Raw genomic sequence first — 17,610 nt, 5'->3', positions numbered from 1 at the left:
ATCAGAATTATATGGGAAGGTCTGCTCAATCCAAGAGTACAACCAATTGATTACATTATTACCCCAAAAATGGAGGAGGCAGGTGGCAGCGAGAGGAGGTAGGGAACTGGTCTGTCTGCCCAATATAAAGGATCAAAACTGGCAGAGGAATACAAATAGCATAAATAGGAATGTATACCAGTTTCATTTGAGGACCAGGATGTTGACCACTGTAATCCATACAGATTGCAAAATAGTTGGGAAGAGATTTTTGATGTACCGATTCCATGGTATGAGTTGAAATATAAGACAACGCAAGATTCAAGACTTTGCAGCTAAAATTATTATATAAAATTCTTGCCACCAACAAAATTTTGAATATTTGGGGCATAAAATCATTGAATCTCTGCAGATTTTGTTGTGAGGATACAGAATCAATAGACCATTTATTTTTGTATTGCCCTGCATAGCATTGATCTAAAATTGACCCTAGAAATAGAACTGTTTGGAGATCTGGAGAGACTGGTCAGTCAGTTACTAATATACTAATACTCTTAATAAAAGTATTTATCTTCAACTCGAAATCTGTGGATTCTATTCAATTAGATAGATTGAAATTGTACGTTAAACATCACAGCATAGTTCAAAGATATGTGTTGCGTAGAAACCCGAAGTGGGTGGCCAGCAGAGATAGATGGGATGGGCTGAGGGAAGCTGAGGGTTGGGATGTGTAATAGGAGTCAAGTGGGAGTGGAGTTGCTGTGCGGGATATAGAATGATTATTAAAGATAAAAGTTGTTAAAAAGTACAAATAAACATAATAAAAAGTATGTTTGAATGACACAGAGGGGCAGTGTTTTTACAACTAATGCCGGTCTGCCTGAGGCTGAGTGCTCTGACATTGGCGTAGATAGCCAGAGCGAATTTAACCTGTCTAGGATCAGCGTGGCGCTAGCGGCACCCCCCCCCCCCCCCCACTGAAAAACCAGTGCCGCGAAATTCAAAAAAACTATTTTTTTAAAATATTTAACTTTCACACATTAAAGTCCAATACAGCTAATGAAAGACACAGATCTTGTGAATCCAGTCAACATGTCCGATTTTTTAAATGTTTTACAGGGAAGACATAATATGTAAAGATGTACATCTATTACCTAAAAACACATTAGCATAATCCACCATCTTTTATTTGTCCACCAACACCAGTAGCCATCACCAATTCGGCTAAACTAAGATATTTATAGCCCCTAACCAACAAAAAAACTCATCAGATGACAGTCTGATAACATATTTATGGTATGGGATAGGTTTTGTTAGAAAAAAGTGCATATTTCAGGTAGATGGCATAGGTTACAATTGCACCCACCGTCACAAATGGAATAGAAAAACTACATTGAGCAACGTGTTTACCTACTTACTAATCATCAAACATTTCGTAAAAATACACAGCATACACGAATCGAAAGACACAGATCCTGTGAATACAGACAATATTTCAGATTTTCTAAGTGTCTTACAGCGAAAACACAATAAATCGTTATATTAGCATAGCACATAGCAATTAGCAGCCCAGCATTGATTCTAGCCAAAGTGAGCGATAACGTCAACATCGCCAAAAATATATTAATTTTTTCACTAACCTTCTCAGAATTCTTCAGATGACACTCCTGTAACATCATATTACACAATCCATATAGAGTTTGATCGAAAACGTTTATATTTAGCCACCAAAATCATGGTTAGACAATGTGAAATGTAACTCAGCTGGTCAGAATATGTCCTTGCGCCACTTAGACAGTGATCTAGTCTTATACATAAATACTCATAAACTTGACTAAAAAATATAGGGTGGACAGGGATTGATAGACAATTTAATTCTTAATACAATCGCGGAATTACATTTTTTAATTTATCCTTACTTTTCAATACAGTTTGCGCCAAGCGAAGCTACGTCAAAAAACATGGCGTCCTAAGCCACTAACATTTTTCGAGAGAAACACGATTTATCATAATAAAAATGTCCTACTTTGAGCTGTTCTTCCATCAGTATCTTGGGCAAAGGATCCTTTCTTGGGAGTAATCGTCTTTTGGTGGAAAGCTGTCCTCTTGCCATGTGGAAATGCCAACTGCGTTCGGGATGAACTGGAAGCGTGCCCAGCAATTCACAGCGTTTCAGAAATAAATGTCCCAAAATCGCACTAAACGGATATAAATTGCTATAAAACGCTTTAAATTAACTACCTTATGATGTTTTTAACTCCCATAACGGGTAGAAACATGACCCGAGTAATATTACTCCCTCCACTAATGCTTGGAACAGGTGCGGGTCGGTGTCCTCTAGGCGCATGACGCAGCTCCAAAAGAGTGACTAGCCTCAGGGTTTTTTAATTTGTAGTGCCTGTGAACGCGCAATCGACCCCATTGGAATCGTCATCACGTAAAGGCATCCAGGGGAAGACGTAAGCAGTGTCCGTATACTCATAGCAATAACAGTGCCCTTTTAACTGACTCCAGATCAGGGGCCAAAATTTCTGAAATCTGACTCCATGTCAGGGAAATTGCTGTAGAATGGGCTCTGTTCCACTTAGAGACAAAGTTTCAACTCCTATAGAAACTATAGACTGTTTTCTATCCAACAATAATAATAATATGCATATTGTACGATCAAGGATTTTGTGGGAAGCCGTTTCAAAAATTACACGATTAGCATAAATAGTCACAACAGCGCCCCCATCCTCACCAGGTTAATGTTGTAAATGACTATTGTAGCTGGAAACTGATGATTTTTAATGGAATATCTACATATGCGTACAGAGGCCTATTATCAGCAACCATCACTCCTGTGTTCCAATGGCACGTTGTGTTAGCTAATCCAAGTTTATAATTTTAAAAGGCTAATTGATCATTAGAAAACCCTTTTGCAATTACGTTTGCACAGCTGAAAACTGTTGTCCTGATTAAAGAAGCAAAAAAACTGGCCTTCTTTAGACTAGTTGAGTATCTGGAGCATCAGCATTTGTGGATTCGATTACAGGCTCAAAATGGTCAGAAACAAAGACCTTTCTTCTGAAACTCGTCAGTCTTTTATTGTTCTGAGAAATTAAGGCTATTCCATGCGAGAAATTGTCAAGAAACTGAAGATCTCCTACAACGCTGTGTACTCCTCCCTTCACAGAACAGCGCAAACTGGCTCTAACCAGAATGGAAAGAGGAGTGGCCCCGATGCAAAACTGAGCAAGAGGACAAGTACATTAGAGTGTCTGGCAGCTTTATTAAATAGTACCCAGAAAACACCAGTCTCAACGTCAACAGTGAAGAGGCGACTCCGGGATGCTGGCCTTCTAGGCATAGTTGCAATGAAAAAGCACTATCTCAGACAGGCCTATAAAAATAAAAGATTAAGATGGGCAAAATAACACAGACACTGGACAGAGGAAGATTGGAAAAAAGTGTTATGGACAAACTAATCTAAGTTTGAGGTGTTCGAATCACAAAGAAGAACATTCGCGATATGCCGAAAAATTGAAAAGATGCTGGAGGAGTGCTTGACGCCATCTGTCAAGCATGGTGGAGGCAATGTGATTGTCTGGGGGTGCTTTGGTGGTGGTAAAGTGGGAGATTTGTACAGGGTAAAAGGGATCATAAAGAAGGAAGGCTATCACTCTATTATGCAATGCCATGCCATACCCTGTGGACGGCGCTAAATTGGAGCCAATTTCCTCCTACAACAGAACAATGACCCAAAGCACAGCTTCAAACTATGCAAGATCTATTTAGGGAAGAAGCAGTCAGCTGGTATTCTGTCTGTAATGGAGTGGCCAGGACAGTCACCGGATCTCCACCCTATTGAGCTGTTGTGGGAGCAGCTTTACCGTATGGTACGTAAGAACATCAAGCCAATCGAATTTGTGGGAGGTGCTTAGGAAGCATGGGGTGAAATCTCTTCAGATTACCTCAACAAATTGACAACTAGAATGCCAAAAGGTCTGTAAGGCACTAATTGCTGCAAATGGAGGATTCTTTGACGAAAGCAAAGACACAATTATTATTTCAATTAAAAATCACTATTTATAACCTTGTCAACGTCTTGACTATATTTCCTTTCATTTTGCAACTAATTTCATATATCGTTTCATGGATAACAAGGACATTTCTAAGTGACCCCTAACTTTTGAACGGTAGTGTATATGGATGTTACTATCAGGACATTGCCTGAAATGTACCATTTAAAATATGAAACGGATCAAAATGAGTAGATTCAATTGTTTCACAATTCACATTAAATTGTTGGGGAGGATCTGATTACATGTACAGTACCAGTCAAAGGTTTGCACACACCTACTCATTCAAGGGTTTTTCATTATTTGTGATAACATCAAAACTTTGAAATAACACATATGGAATTATGGAATAATGAAAAAAGTGTTATTTTAAATTTTAGATTCTTCAAAGTAGCCACCCTCGCCATGATGACATCTTTGCACACTCTTGGCATTCTCTCAACCAGATTCACCTGGAATGCTTTTCCAACAGTCTTGAAGGAGTTCCCACATATGCTGAGCACGTGTTGGCTGATTTTCCTTCACTCTGCAGTCCAACTCATCCCAAACCATCTCAATTGGGTTGAGGTCGGGTGATTGTGGAGGCCAGATAATCTGATGAAGCACTCCACACCTCTCCTTCTTGGTAAAATAGCCCTTACACAGCCTGGAGGCGTGTTGGGTCATTGTCCTGTTGAAACACAAATGATAGTCCCAGTAAGCGCAAACCAGATGGGTTGGCGTATCACTGCAGAATGCTGTGGTAGCCATGCTGGTTAAGTGTGCCTTGAATTCTGAAAAACTAATTGACAGTGTCACCAGGAAAGCACCCCCACACCATCACACCTCCTCCTCCATGCTTCACTGTGGGGACCACACATGCAGAGATAATCCGTTCATCTACTCTGCGTCTCACAAAGACATGGCGGTTGGAACCAAAAATATCAAATTTAGACTCATCAGACCAAAGGATAGATTTCCACTGGTCTAATGTCCATTGCTTGTGTTTCTTGGCCCAAGCAAGTCTCTTCTTGTTATTGGTGTCCTTTAGTCATGGTTTCTTTGCAGCAATTCGACCATGAAGGCCTGATTCATGCAGTCTCCTCTGAAGAGTTGATGTTGAGATATGTCTGTTACTTGAACTCTGTGAAGCATTTATTTGGGCTGCAATTTCTGAGGCTGGTAACTCTAATAAACGTATCCTCTGCAGCAGAGGTAACTCTGGGTCTTCCTGTCCTGTGGCGGTCCTCATGAGAGACAGTTTCATCGTAGCACTTCATGGTTTTTGTGACTGCACTTGAAGAAACGTTCAAAGTTCTTGAAATTTTCCAGATTGCCTGACCGTCATGTCTTAAAGTAATGATGTACTGTTGTTTCTCCTTGCTTATTTGAGCTGTTCTTGGACTTGGTCTTTTACCAAATAGGGAGTTCTATCTCCTGTATTCCCCCCACTTTGTCACAACACAATGTATTGGCTCAAACTCATTAAAAAGGAAAGAAGTTCCACAAATTAACTTTTATCAAGGCACACCTGTTAATTGAAATGCATTCCAGGTGACTACCTCATGAAGCTGGTTAAGAGAATGCCACGAGTGTGCAAAGCTGTCATCAAGGCAAAGGGTGGGTACTTTGAAGAATCTAAAATATATTTTGTTTTGTTTACCACTTTTTTGGTTACTACATGATTCCATATGTGTTATTTCATAGTTTTGATGTCTTCACTATTATTCTACAATGTAGAAAATAGTAAAAATAAAGAAAAACCCTGGAATGAGTAGGTGTGTCCAAAGTTTTGACTGGTACTGTATGTACACCTTCCTGTTTTTAATTCAAGTTTAACGCTGCAATATGTACGTTTTTGGGCGACCCGACCAAATTCACATAGAATGTGAGTCATAGATCTGTCATTCTCATTCTCAAGTAAGTCTAAGAAGTGGTATATCTGTTCTATGTGCGCTATTTATAAGCTTCCCGTTCATAATTTTTGTTTTTGCTTCTTTGACTTTCGGTTTTGTACACCAGCTTCAAACAGCTGAAAATACAATACTTTTGGTTATTGAAAATATATATTTTACAGCGGTTTAGATGGTACAATGATTATCTACACTTGTTTTGTCACATAAACAAAACTTTGATGTACAATTAGAATTTTAGCAACCAGGAAATGGCAGAGCGATTTCTGCACATTGCACCTTTAAGTTTATTCCACCTGAGCGAGTATATCTGTCTTCTAATGCCTCGTAAGGGGAAAGTAATCCAAAAGTAAGTCATGAGATTACGTTGCTGAATTTGGGTAAGCTAAAAAAGAAAACAACCATCATAATACATTTTTTCCTTCATATTCCAGTCGACAAATTTTACCCAATAGCAGCAAATGAAAAGTAAATCTGGTTAACATCTAAAAGCCTGAGAGACGAGTGAAGGCTAAACTAGCCTGTTTTAGAATTTTGTGTTGCGGAACGAAGAGTTGAACAGCAAGGTGTTGTAGCAAACAAGTCTTAGCTAGGAACTACCTCAGCAGCAGGAACACATGCAGTTTTATGTGTGGATTTTTTTTTTTTTTAATATTCATACTATGTGTTTCTCATTACTGTCATCGTCTCTGAAGTGAGATTTGTGTTTGTGTGTGTGTGTGTGTGTGTGTGTGTGTGTGTGTGTGTGTGTGTGTGTGTGTGTGTGTGTGTGTGTGTGTGTGTGTGTGTGTGTGTGTGTGTGTGTGTGTGTGTGTGTGTGTGTGTGTGTGTGTGTGTGTGTGTGTGTGTGTGTGTGTGTGTGTAAGAAGGCAATCTACAGTATTGAGTTGTCAAACTAAAACTGTCATGCCATTACCCATTCATGTTAACTGGGTCGTTCTACTTTTGCGTCCCTTTAAAATGAAAATATTCTGCACCAATATAGAATTTCAAGGCCTGTTATATTAAATTAATTGCCCTTTATTAAAGACAACATGGAGAATTAAATAAATCAGATGTTTTATATGTTCTGAAGATCATGATTTATTTCATGTGATTAGTGAATCATTTACGTCTGTCCCTCATTTAAGGTCAACCCTGTTACTGAACTCTCGTTATAATATGATGAAACTATTCCTTTTTTAATTATTTTTTTTCAAAAGAAACATGAAACATCTAATAGTGAAATAAATCATAGTGTAAAAGCAGGTGAGCTGGTTTTACTATTTTTGGCAATTTGACACCTTTTGCACACAACAAGCTTCCATTCCCCATGTCACAAGGGGATTTATGGCTGAATTAAGATGAAATTGTCAACAAACTTTTTTTCCGACCAAGTTACACTTCTCAAAAGGCACTGAATTGGTGGAATGACCCAACTACACACATCACACGTCACACTTCTGTGTGTGTGTGTGTGTGTTTGCATGTGTGTGTGTGTGTGTGTGTGTGTGTCTGCGTGTGTGTGTCTGCGTGTGTGAGTCTGTGTGTGTGTGTAGTACTTACCAAAGTCACTGGCACAGTAATGTTCCATAATGGTGTCAGCTTTCAGTTCGTTGTCACATGGAGGGCAGGCTTTAGATGCTGGGGAGAAATAGAGAGAGAGTGATTGATATTGTGGCAAAGGCAGAGGGTAGTCCCAACCTGAACTTGAACCTTGGATCCTTCCGACTTTCAGCCCAACACCTTGGATTTCACACCAAGACATTCAAACATCTTCACGACAAAGCTCTGTGTTGGGTTAAGGTCGCTACAATATAATGAATTATTACTGAAAATACATGTATTAATTTCAGCTAGTGTAGGCAGTTACTTATATACAACAGCCAGAGTACAGTATAGAAAGTAGAGTGGACTAAAGTAGAGTAGAAGGCTACAGTAGAGCAGAGAATCAGCTTGTTCATACAGTGCATTCGGGAAGTATTCCGGCCCCTTCACTTTTTCCACACTTTGTTACGTTACAGCCTTATTGTAAAATGGATTATTATAATAACAACACCACAAAATGACGAAAGCAGGTTTTTAGAATTGTTTGCTAATTCATTCAAAAAAAAAAAACAGAAATACCTTATTTACATAAGTATTCAGACCCTTTGCTATGAGATTTGAAATTGAGCTTAGGTGCATCTTGTTTCCATTGATCATCCTTGAGATGTTTCTACAATTTGAGTGTAGTCCACCTGTGGTAAATTCAATTAATAGGACATGATTTGGAAAGACACACACCTGTCTATATAAGGTCCCACAGTTGACAGTGTATGTCAGTGCAAAAACCAAGCAATGAGGTCGAAGGAATTGTCTCTAGAGATCCGAGACAGGATTGTGTCGAGGCACAGATCTGGGGAATTGTACAAAAACCTTTCTGAAGCATTGAAGGTCTCCAAGAACACAGTTGTTTCCATCATTCTTAAATGGAAGATGTTTGGAAACACCAAGACTCTTCCTAGAGCTGGCCACCTGGCCAAACTGAGCAACCGGGAGAGAAGGGCCTTGGTCAGGGAAGTGACCAAGAACCCGATGGTCACTCTGACAGAGTTCCAGAGTTCCTCTGTGAAGATGGGAGAACCTTCCAGAAGGACAACTATCTCTGCAGCATGCCACAAATCAGGCCTTTATGGTTGATTGGCCAGACGGAAGCTACTCCTCAGTAAAAGGTACATAACAGCCCGATTGGAGTTTGGCAAAAGGCACCTAAAGGTCTGATGAAATCAAGATTGAACTCTTTGGCCTGAATGCCAAGCGTCACGTCTGGAGGAAACCTGGCACCATCACCATCACCATGTGAAGCATGGTGGTGACAGCATCATGCTGTGGGGATGTTTTTCAGCGGCAGCAAATGGGAGACTAGTCTGGATCGAGGGAAAGATGAACAGAGCAAAGTACAGAGAGCTCCTTGATGAAAACCTGCACCAAGGTGCTCAGGACCTCAGACTGGGGTGAAGGTTCACCTTTCAACAGGACAACGATCCTAAGCACACAGCCAAGACAACGAAGAAGTGGCTTCGGATGTCCTTGAGTGGCCCAGCCAGAGCCCGGACTTGAACCCGATCGAACCTCTGGAGAGAGCTGAAAATAGGTGTATATGTCTCCCCATCTAACCTGAAAGAGCTTGAGAGGATCTGCAGAGAAGAATGGGTGAAACTCCCAAATACAGGTGTGCCATGCTTGTAGAGTACAACCCAAGATGACTCAAGGCTGTAATCGCTGCCAAAGGTGCTTCAACAAAGTTCTGAGTCTGAATACTTATGTAACCTGTTTTTGCTTTGTCATTATATGGTATTATTGTGTGTAGATTGATGAGGGAAATAAAACAATTTAATACATTTTAGAATAAGGTGTAACGTAATAAAATGTGGAAAAAGTCAAGGGTTCTAAATACTTTCTGAATGCACCATATATAGATCAGCCTGTGCTGTTTTATGCCCAAGTCTAGACTGAAGCTCTTGTTTAGAAGCAGCCTGTCAGAAGTTATTTGCTGAAGAAGGAATATATAGCGCAGGATCTTGAGTGATGTTTTCACTGCAATTACTCTGGAGAAAATGTTTTAATTTGAGAAGTTGTATATTTTGGTGTTGAGGCGTGGCATGTGTGTTCGTGTGTGTGTTTTCTCATTACTGTGTGTGTGTGTTGGGGGTGGGGGGTTAGATTGTGTGTGTGCGTGCGTGCATCTGTGTCTGTGTTCATGTTTGTGTGCGTGTGTGTGTGTGTGTGTGTGTCTGTGTGTGAAAGGTAAATGGCAACAGTAACAGCTAAGTTTAATGAACAGTGATTTTGTGTGTAGAAGCAGAGAACCAGTCATACAGTATGTCCAAACATGAAACACACATGTGTAGTCTGATAGGCTACAGTGGAAAATCAAGGGAAAAGCAAAGCAAATTACTAAAATTAGGCCTCTCGTCTCAATTTCACTAACTCTGATACCCCTGTGTGTGTGTGTGTGTGTGTGTGTGTGTGTGTGTGTGTGTGTGTGTGTGTGTGTGTGTGTGTGTGTGTGTGTGTGTGTGTGTGTGTGTGTGTGTGTGTGTGTGTGTGTGTGTGTGTGTGTGTGTCTGTGTGTGTGTGTGTGTGTGTGTGTGTGTGTGTGTGTGTGTGTGTGTGTGTGTGTGTGTGTGTGTGTGTGCACATGGGTGTGTTAAATCACATGGGTTTATTAAGAATGTCTATGCAGTTGTCTTATGCCATTTCCTATAGAGACCGAAATAAGTTAATTGATCCACACCCAAACGTTTAGGGAAGAGAGAAAGAGGGCAAGAGGGGAGACAGCGGGGGTAAGGATGTGGTTGCCGATAATTGTATGTTTACCACTGTAATACACACTGAGTGTACAAAACATTAGGAACACCTACCTAATATTGAGTTGCACCCACTTTTGCCCTCAGAACACCCTCAATTCGTCAGACATAGACTTTATAAGGTGTCGAAAGCATGCCACAGGGATGCTGGCCCATGTTGACTCCAATACTTCCCACAGTTGTGTGAAGTTGGCTGGATTTCCTTTGGGTGTTGGACAATTCTTGATGCACACAGGAAACGGTTGAGCATGAAAAACCCAGCAGCGTTGCAGTTCTTGACACACTCAAACCGGTACGCCTGGCACCTACTACCACACCCCGTTCAAAGGCACTTAAATATTTTGTCTTGCCCATGGCACACACAGAATCCATGTCTCAATTGTCTCAAAGCTTAAAAATCGTTCTTTAACCTGTCTTCTCTGATTCATCTACACCAGTGGTTCCCAAACTTTTTATAGTCCCGTACCCCTTCAACATTCAACCTCCAGCTGCATACCCCCTCTAGCACCAGGGTCAGCGCAATCTCAAATGTTGTTTTTGTAATCATTGTAAGCCTGCCACACACACACTGTACGATACATTTATTAAATATAAGAATGAGTGTGAGTTTCTGTCACAACCCAGCTCGTCAGAAGTCACAAAGAGTTCTTGTTGGACCAGAGCACAAATAATAATACAATAATAATCAATAATTTTGCTCTTTATCTAACCATCTTAAATATAAAACCTTATTTGTTAATTGAAAATGGTGAATAACTCACCACAGGTTAATGAGAAGGGTAGGCATGAAAGGATGCACATAACTCTGCAATGTTGGATTGTATTGGAGAGTGACTCAGTCTTAAATCATTTTCCACACAGTCTGTGCCTGTATTTAGTTTTCATGCTAGTGAGGGCCGAGAATCCACTCTCACATAGGTACGTGGTTGCAAAGGGCATCAGTGTCTTATCAGCGCAATTTGCCAAGGCAGGATACTCTGAGTGCACCCAATCTTGAAATCTGGCAGTGGCTTCTGATTAAATTAAATTTTCACAGAACTGCTTGTTGCAATTTCGATGAGGCTCTCTTGTTCAGATATCGATAAGTGGACTGGAGGCAGGGCATGAAAGTGTCATCCGTTTTGGGAAAGTACCTGTGTATTTGTGCACCCAACTCACTCAGGTGCTTCGACTATATCACATGTGAAATTGTCTGTTAGCTTGAGTTCATTTCCACACAAAAATCATACAATGATGGAAAGACCTGTGTGTTGTCCTTGTTAATGCAGACAGAGAAGAGCTCCAACTTCTTAATCACAGCCTCAATTTTGTCCCGCACATTGAATAAAGTTACGGAGAGTCCCTGTAAATCTAGATTCAGATCATTCAGGCGAGAAAAAACATCACCCAGATAGGCTAGTCGTGTGAGAAACTCGTCATCATGCAAGCAGTCTGACAAGTGAAAATTATGGTCAGTAAAGAAAACTTTAAGCTCCTCTCTCAATTAAAAAAAATGTGTCAATACTTTGCCCCTTGATAACCATCGCACTTCTGTAATTTGTAAAAGCGTTACATGGTCGGTGCCCATATCATTGCATAGTGCAGAAAATACATGAGACTTCAGGGGCCTTGCTATAATAAAGTTAACCAGTTTCACTGTGGTGTCCAAATCGTCTTTCAAGCTGTCAGGCATTCCCTTGGCAGCAAGAGCCTCTCAGTGGATGCTGCAGTGTACCCAAGTGGCGTCGGGAGCAACTGCTTGCACGCATGTTACCACTACCCTATGTCTCCCAGGCATGGCTTTAGCGCCATCAGCACAGATACCAACATGAGCAACAGCTATGTTTGGCTACATACGTTCCATTAGTGGAATTCCCATGAGAGAGTAACGGTTACTGTGATTGGATGTTAATTATTTGACTAGGCTATCTGTATTTGACATTGTGTTGTTATTTTACTAGATGGTTTAATTTTATTTTTGGCAGTAAAACGAGCCTACTCAGGTGAGAAAAAAACCTCACCCAAATGTATAACCCGTTGGAAAATATAAATGTACTGTTTGAAAATGTGAAGAAACACCCCCCAAAAAACCAAACCAAACATTTTTTTGTTTATTTGAATCACATTTTTATTTTGGGTACCTCCGACGGCATTGTGCATACCCCTGGGGGTTGCATCGCGCTTACCCCAGTTTGGGGATACCTGATCTACACTGATTGAAGTGGATTTAACAGGTGACATCAATAAGGGATCATAGCTTTCATTTGGATTCACCTGGTCAAACTTTGCCATGGAAAAAGGTGTTCCTAATGTTTAGTACACTCAGTGTTTATACCTGTGGGTTAGTGTGAGTAAGCTTGCTATGATCAGGTATAGCACGTCATTGGGAAAATCTGTTGACTGTACTTTTCAAACAAAGCTGGGTCTTTGCTTACAGTTGTAGTAAATACTTCTTTGTTATGATTCTCTCCCCATACAACATCCCACTAGCCTCCCTCACTATAATACCGAAGCATTTGGAAATGTTGAATTTAGACAAGGGACTTAGAAGCAGATATGCTGACATACAGTAACTTAATTTTTCTGTTTTTTCCACATTTGATTATGTTACAGTCTTATTCTAAAACGAATTAAATTGTTTTTTTCCCTCATCAATCTACACACAACACCCCACAATGACAATCTAAAAGCAGGTTTTTAAATGTTTTTGCTAATAAATAAAAAAACAAATAAAAGAAATATGACATTTACATACTGTATGTATTCAGATCCTTAACGCAGTACTTTTTTGAAGCACCTTTGGCAGTGATTACAGCATAGAGTCTTCTTGGGTATGATTCTACAAGCTTGGCACACCTGTATTTGGGGAGTTGCTCCTATTCTTCTCTGCAGATCCTCTCAAGCGCTGTCAGGTTAGATCGGGAGCGTTGTTGCACAGCTAATTTCAGGTCTCTTCTGAGATTTTTGATCGGGTTCAAGTCCGGGATCTGGGGCTGGGGCAGTCAAGGACATTCAGAGACTCGTCCCACTCCTGCCTTGTCTTGACTGTGTGGTTAGGTTTGTTATCCTGTTGGAAGGTGAACCTTCACCCCAGTCTGAGGTCCTGAGCACTCTGGAGCAGGTTTTCATCAAGGATCTCTCTGTACTTCGCTCTGTTCATTTTTTCCCTTGATCTTGACTTGTCTCCCAGACCATGCCACAAAAAAAACTCCCCACAGCATGATGCCTCCACCACCGTGGGGATGGTGCCAGGTGTCCTCTAGATGTGACGCTTGGCAATCAGGCCAAAGAGTCACACCAGAGAATCTTGTTTCTCATGGTCTGAGAGTCTTTAGGTGCCTCTTGGCAAACTCCAAACAGGCTGTCATGTGCCTTTTACTGAGGAGCGGCTTCCGTCTGGCCACTCTACCATAAAGGCCTGATTGGTGGAATGCTGCAAAGATGTTTTTCCTTCTGGAAGGTTCTCCCATCTCCACAGAGGAACTCTAGAGCTCGAGTTCTTGGTCACCTCCCTGACCAAGGCCCTTCTCCCCAAAATTGCTCAGTTTGGCCGGGTGGCCAGATCTAGGAAGAGTCTTGGTGGTTCCAAACTTCTTCCATTTAAGAATGATAGAGGCCCCTGTGTTCTTTGGGACCTTCAATGCTGCAAACATTTTTTGGTACTCTTACCCAGATCTGTGCCTCAACACAATCCTGTCTGGGAGCTCTACGGACAATTTCTTCCAACTCATGGCTTGGTTTTTGCTCTGACATGAACTGTCAACTGTGGGACCTTATATAGACAGGTGTGTGCCTTTCCAAATCATGTCCATTCAATTTAATGTACCACAGGTGGACTCCAATCAAGTTGTAGAAACCTCTCAAGGATGATCAATGGAAGCAGGATGTACCTGAGATCAATTTCGTATCTCATAGCAAAGGGTCTGAATACTTATGTAAAAATTGCAAAAGTGTCTAAAAACCTGTTTAGCTTTGTCATTATAGGGTATTGTGTGTAGATTTAGGAGAGAAAACATTTATTTAATTCATTTTAGAATAAGGCTGTAATTTAACAAAATGTGGAAAAAGTCAAGAGGTCTAAATACTTTCACAATGGCACTGTATATTACCTGGTTGTTAATTTAAATGCATAATAACAGAGTATCTTTGGACAAGGGAAAAAATCACAAATCAAATGTCTTTAAATTCATGATTGCTAAGGGAATATCTAATTAAAAGTAACTTCTTCAATTCACTTACATCACAAGACAATATAGTATGGACCCTGGTCAAAAGTAGTGCACTATATAGTGATCAGGGTGCCATTTGGGACCTATTCACTGACTGCAGCCAGCCCAGTCTAATTGATTTCCCCTGTTAATGAATAAACAGGACAGAGCGTTGGTTGTGCTGTATAGAAGGAATGCATTCTCCTGACACAAACCCTGGCACTGAGACAACTGGGAAGCCAGCCAACACACCACAACCCCAGAGAAATCACAATCTATTACTCTATGGGATGAATAAGATGCAACAGCCTCCAAGTGAATCGTTCAAAACAGGCAGAGCAGAGAGGGAGAGAGAGAAGGCGGAAAGAGAGAGAGGCTGTTTGTGTGTGTGTGTGTGTATGTGTGTGTGCGTGTGTGTGCGCGCGTGCGTGTGCGAGAGAGAGAGAGAGAGAGAGCGAGAGAGAGAGAGAGAAAGAGAGAGAGAGAGAGAGAGAGAGACAGAGAGAGAGAGAGAGAGAGAGAAACTGTCTTTCCACCGTGAGAGTTCCCATGCATTAACACAGTGAGGCCGGCTATACAGAGGGGGTCAGGACTTTAATTGTGTGTTGCTGACAATAAGACAAGGGTACGCACACACACACACACACACACACACACACACACACACACACACACACACACACACACACACACACACACACACACACACACACACACACACACACACACACACACACACACACACACACACACACACACACACACACACTGAGGGTTTCTGTGTGACTAAGGAGTTCACCTCGATGCGACCCAGTGCAGTGAGGCATGTTGAACTCTGACTTCTGTCATTATCAGGCCAGACGGCTAGTTAGGACCAGGTGATAACCTCCAACCTTTGACTTTTAACCTTTGGAGTAGAATGGGCTGGCCTGATAATGAATGGGCTCTCTCACTCCCTCTTACGTTCTCTCTCCTCCCTCTCTCTCTTTATTTAGTTCTATGAGTACATGTTTGCATGCATAAGTATCTGTACATGGTAGTACAAACTGGGCAGGGGTCATGTAAATACACTAGCCGCTAATAATTTTGTTAAAGTGGTCAGTGTATGTTCTAAACATTGACAGACAGTCAGCACTGTCATAGCCAGTTCCCAGATCTATTTGTGTTGTATAGGTCCTAAGGTTGCTGTCTGACCAGTGACCATAGGAGTTGGCAGGAAAGATCTGGGACCAGTCTAACACTGTCAGGTCACCAATAGCACAATGACCACTAGTCATACTGCTGGGCTGATGTTAAAAGGGAACATCTGATCCAACGCTCTGTACACGGAACACTGGCCATGCCTTTGGAGAATATTATTTCTGTTCTGTAGAGGACACACACTCACACACACACATACACAATGTGGGTATAGGATTCCTACAGATGCGAGAAGCGTGCTGTATTTTAGTGGTCCCAGGGGTCGGCCTGCGGGGCGATGTTTAAACTCTTCTCTGTCTGTGAGCATGGTGCATTTAACCAGATGTTAGCCTCACTGACATAAATCACATGCTGTATTTCATGTGTGTGTGTATTTCATCCCCGCCACAGCAGCGTTTTATGTCAGAAGTGTCTCTGCTCGTAAGTTAAACGGCCCAAATGAGCCGTGAGATTGTGACCTGTGCATAGTTTATTCATAAAAGCCCCTCTGATACATGGGCGTGTGTGAGTGTGTGTGCAAATATGAGTGTGTGTCTATGAGTGTGTGTCTATGTGTGTGTGTGTGTGCGTGTGTATGCATGTGTGTTCATATGTGTACGTCTGTGCGTGTTTGTGCGGGTGCGTGTGTGTATGCATGGGTTTGTGTGTGTGTGTGTGATACTGCACACTCTGTTTAGGATCAGTGTTATTCAATCTGACAGTAGACAGCAGGCCAGTCATCACACACTCAGTGACCAACAAGATGTCACTGTCTCAAATTTTGACTGGTTAAGGTAACTGTTAAGGTTGGGGATAGGTTTAAAACAGGAAAAACTTGACGGTTAAGTTTAGGCATTAATTCCAACTGGCTAAGACAAGGGTTAAGGGTTGGAACAGGTTAGGGTCAAAACAGAAAAAAGTTGATGGTTAAGTTTAGGCATTGGGCCTCTCGAGTGGCACAGCGGTCTAAGGCACAGCATCGCAGTGCTTGAAGCGTCACTATAGAAGCTGGTTTGATCACAGGCTGTGTCACAGCCAGCCGTGATCAGGAGACCCATAAGGCGGCGTACAATTGGCCCAGTGTCGTCCGGGTTAGGTGAGGGTTTGGCCGGCCGGGATTTCCTTATCCAATCGCACTCTTGCGACTCCTTGTGGCGGTCCAGGTGCCTGGAAGCTGACTTCGGTCGCCAGCTGGACGGTGGTTCCTCCAACACATTGTGTCAAGAAGCAGTGCAGCTTGGCAGGATCGTGTTTCGGAGGACGCCTCTCCCGAGTACATAGGGCAGTTTCAGTGATGGGACAATTGGAAATTACGAAATTGGGGCGAAAAGGGGTTAAAAATACATATATAATAATACGTTTAGTCATTAGTTCCCGACTGGCTAACGTAAAAGGGTTAAGGTTTGGGATTGGGTTAAAAAAGAAAATAATAACAACTAGTGTCCTAGCCTACCATCTCTCACAGCCTCATGTCAGAGTTAGACGTTCATTTATGTTTCTCAACACAGTACACATAACACCCTACAACACAGTACACATACACACTTGCACTGTCAGTCCAATCCTCTTCTGCTTGTTATTTCATACACTCCAGCCTCCCTGTTCCGCTCTCTCCTATAACAACCCCAAAACCCATGGTCCCGCCAGGTACCGCTGCTTGTTTGTGTTGCCTTGCAATCTCTAGGTGTCAGTTTCATGTAATCGCACACCCAGTGCCCAAACACACACACACACGTACATGGACATGTGCACACACATAGCACACAAACACCACAAGCACACAGACACACAGTTGGACATTGGTAGTGCTCCTCTCGCTCTATCTCTCTTGCACTCTCTCTCTCTGAAACAAGAGGTGGAAAGTGAATCTAACTCTGTTGTGCTAGTTTCTACACCAGCTCCCTAACCGTGTTCTCTTCTCCCTTTCCCTCTTTCTCTTGCTCCCTCACGCTCTCTCTTTCCTCTATCTATCTATCTTTCC

General features: G+C 41.7%; 1 protein-coding gene across 1 annotated transcript in view; it reads right to left on the bottom strand.

Annotated features, from left to right (window-relative positions):
* LOC129859632 (secreted frizzled-related protein 5-like) overlaps nucleotides 1-17,610 on the bottom strand; it is a 48,983-nt gene that overhangs the window by 23,762 nt on the left and 7,611 nt on the right. Inside the window, exon 2 of the mRNA XM_055929669.1 lies at nucleotides 7,478-7,555. Coding sequence (XP_055785644.1) covers nucleotides 7,478-7,555 — 78 coding nt within the window. The remainder of the gene's footprint in view (nucleotides 1-7,477; nucleotides 7,556-17,610) is intronic.

This window comes from Salvelinus fontinalis, chromosome 1 (assembly GCF_029448725.1).
Source record: "Salvelinus fontinalis isolate EN_2023a chromosome 1, ASM2944872v1, whole genome shotgun sequence".
Lineage (NCBI taxonomy): Eukaryota > Metazoa > Chordata > Actinopteri > Salmoniformes > Salmonidae > Salvelinus > Salvelinus fontinalis.
This window is presented reverse-complemented; position numbering and strand designations above follow the sequence as displayed.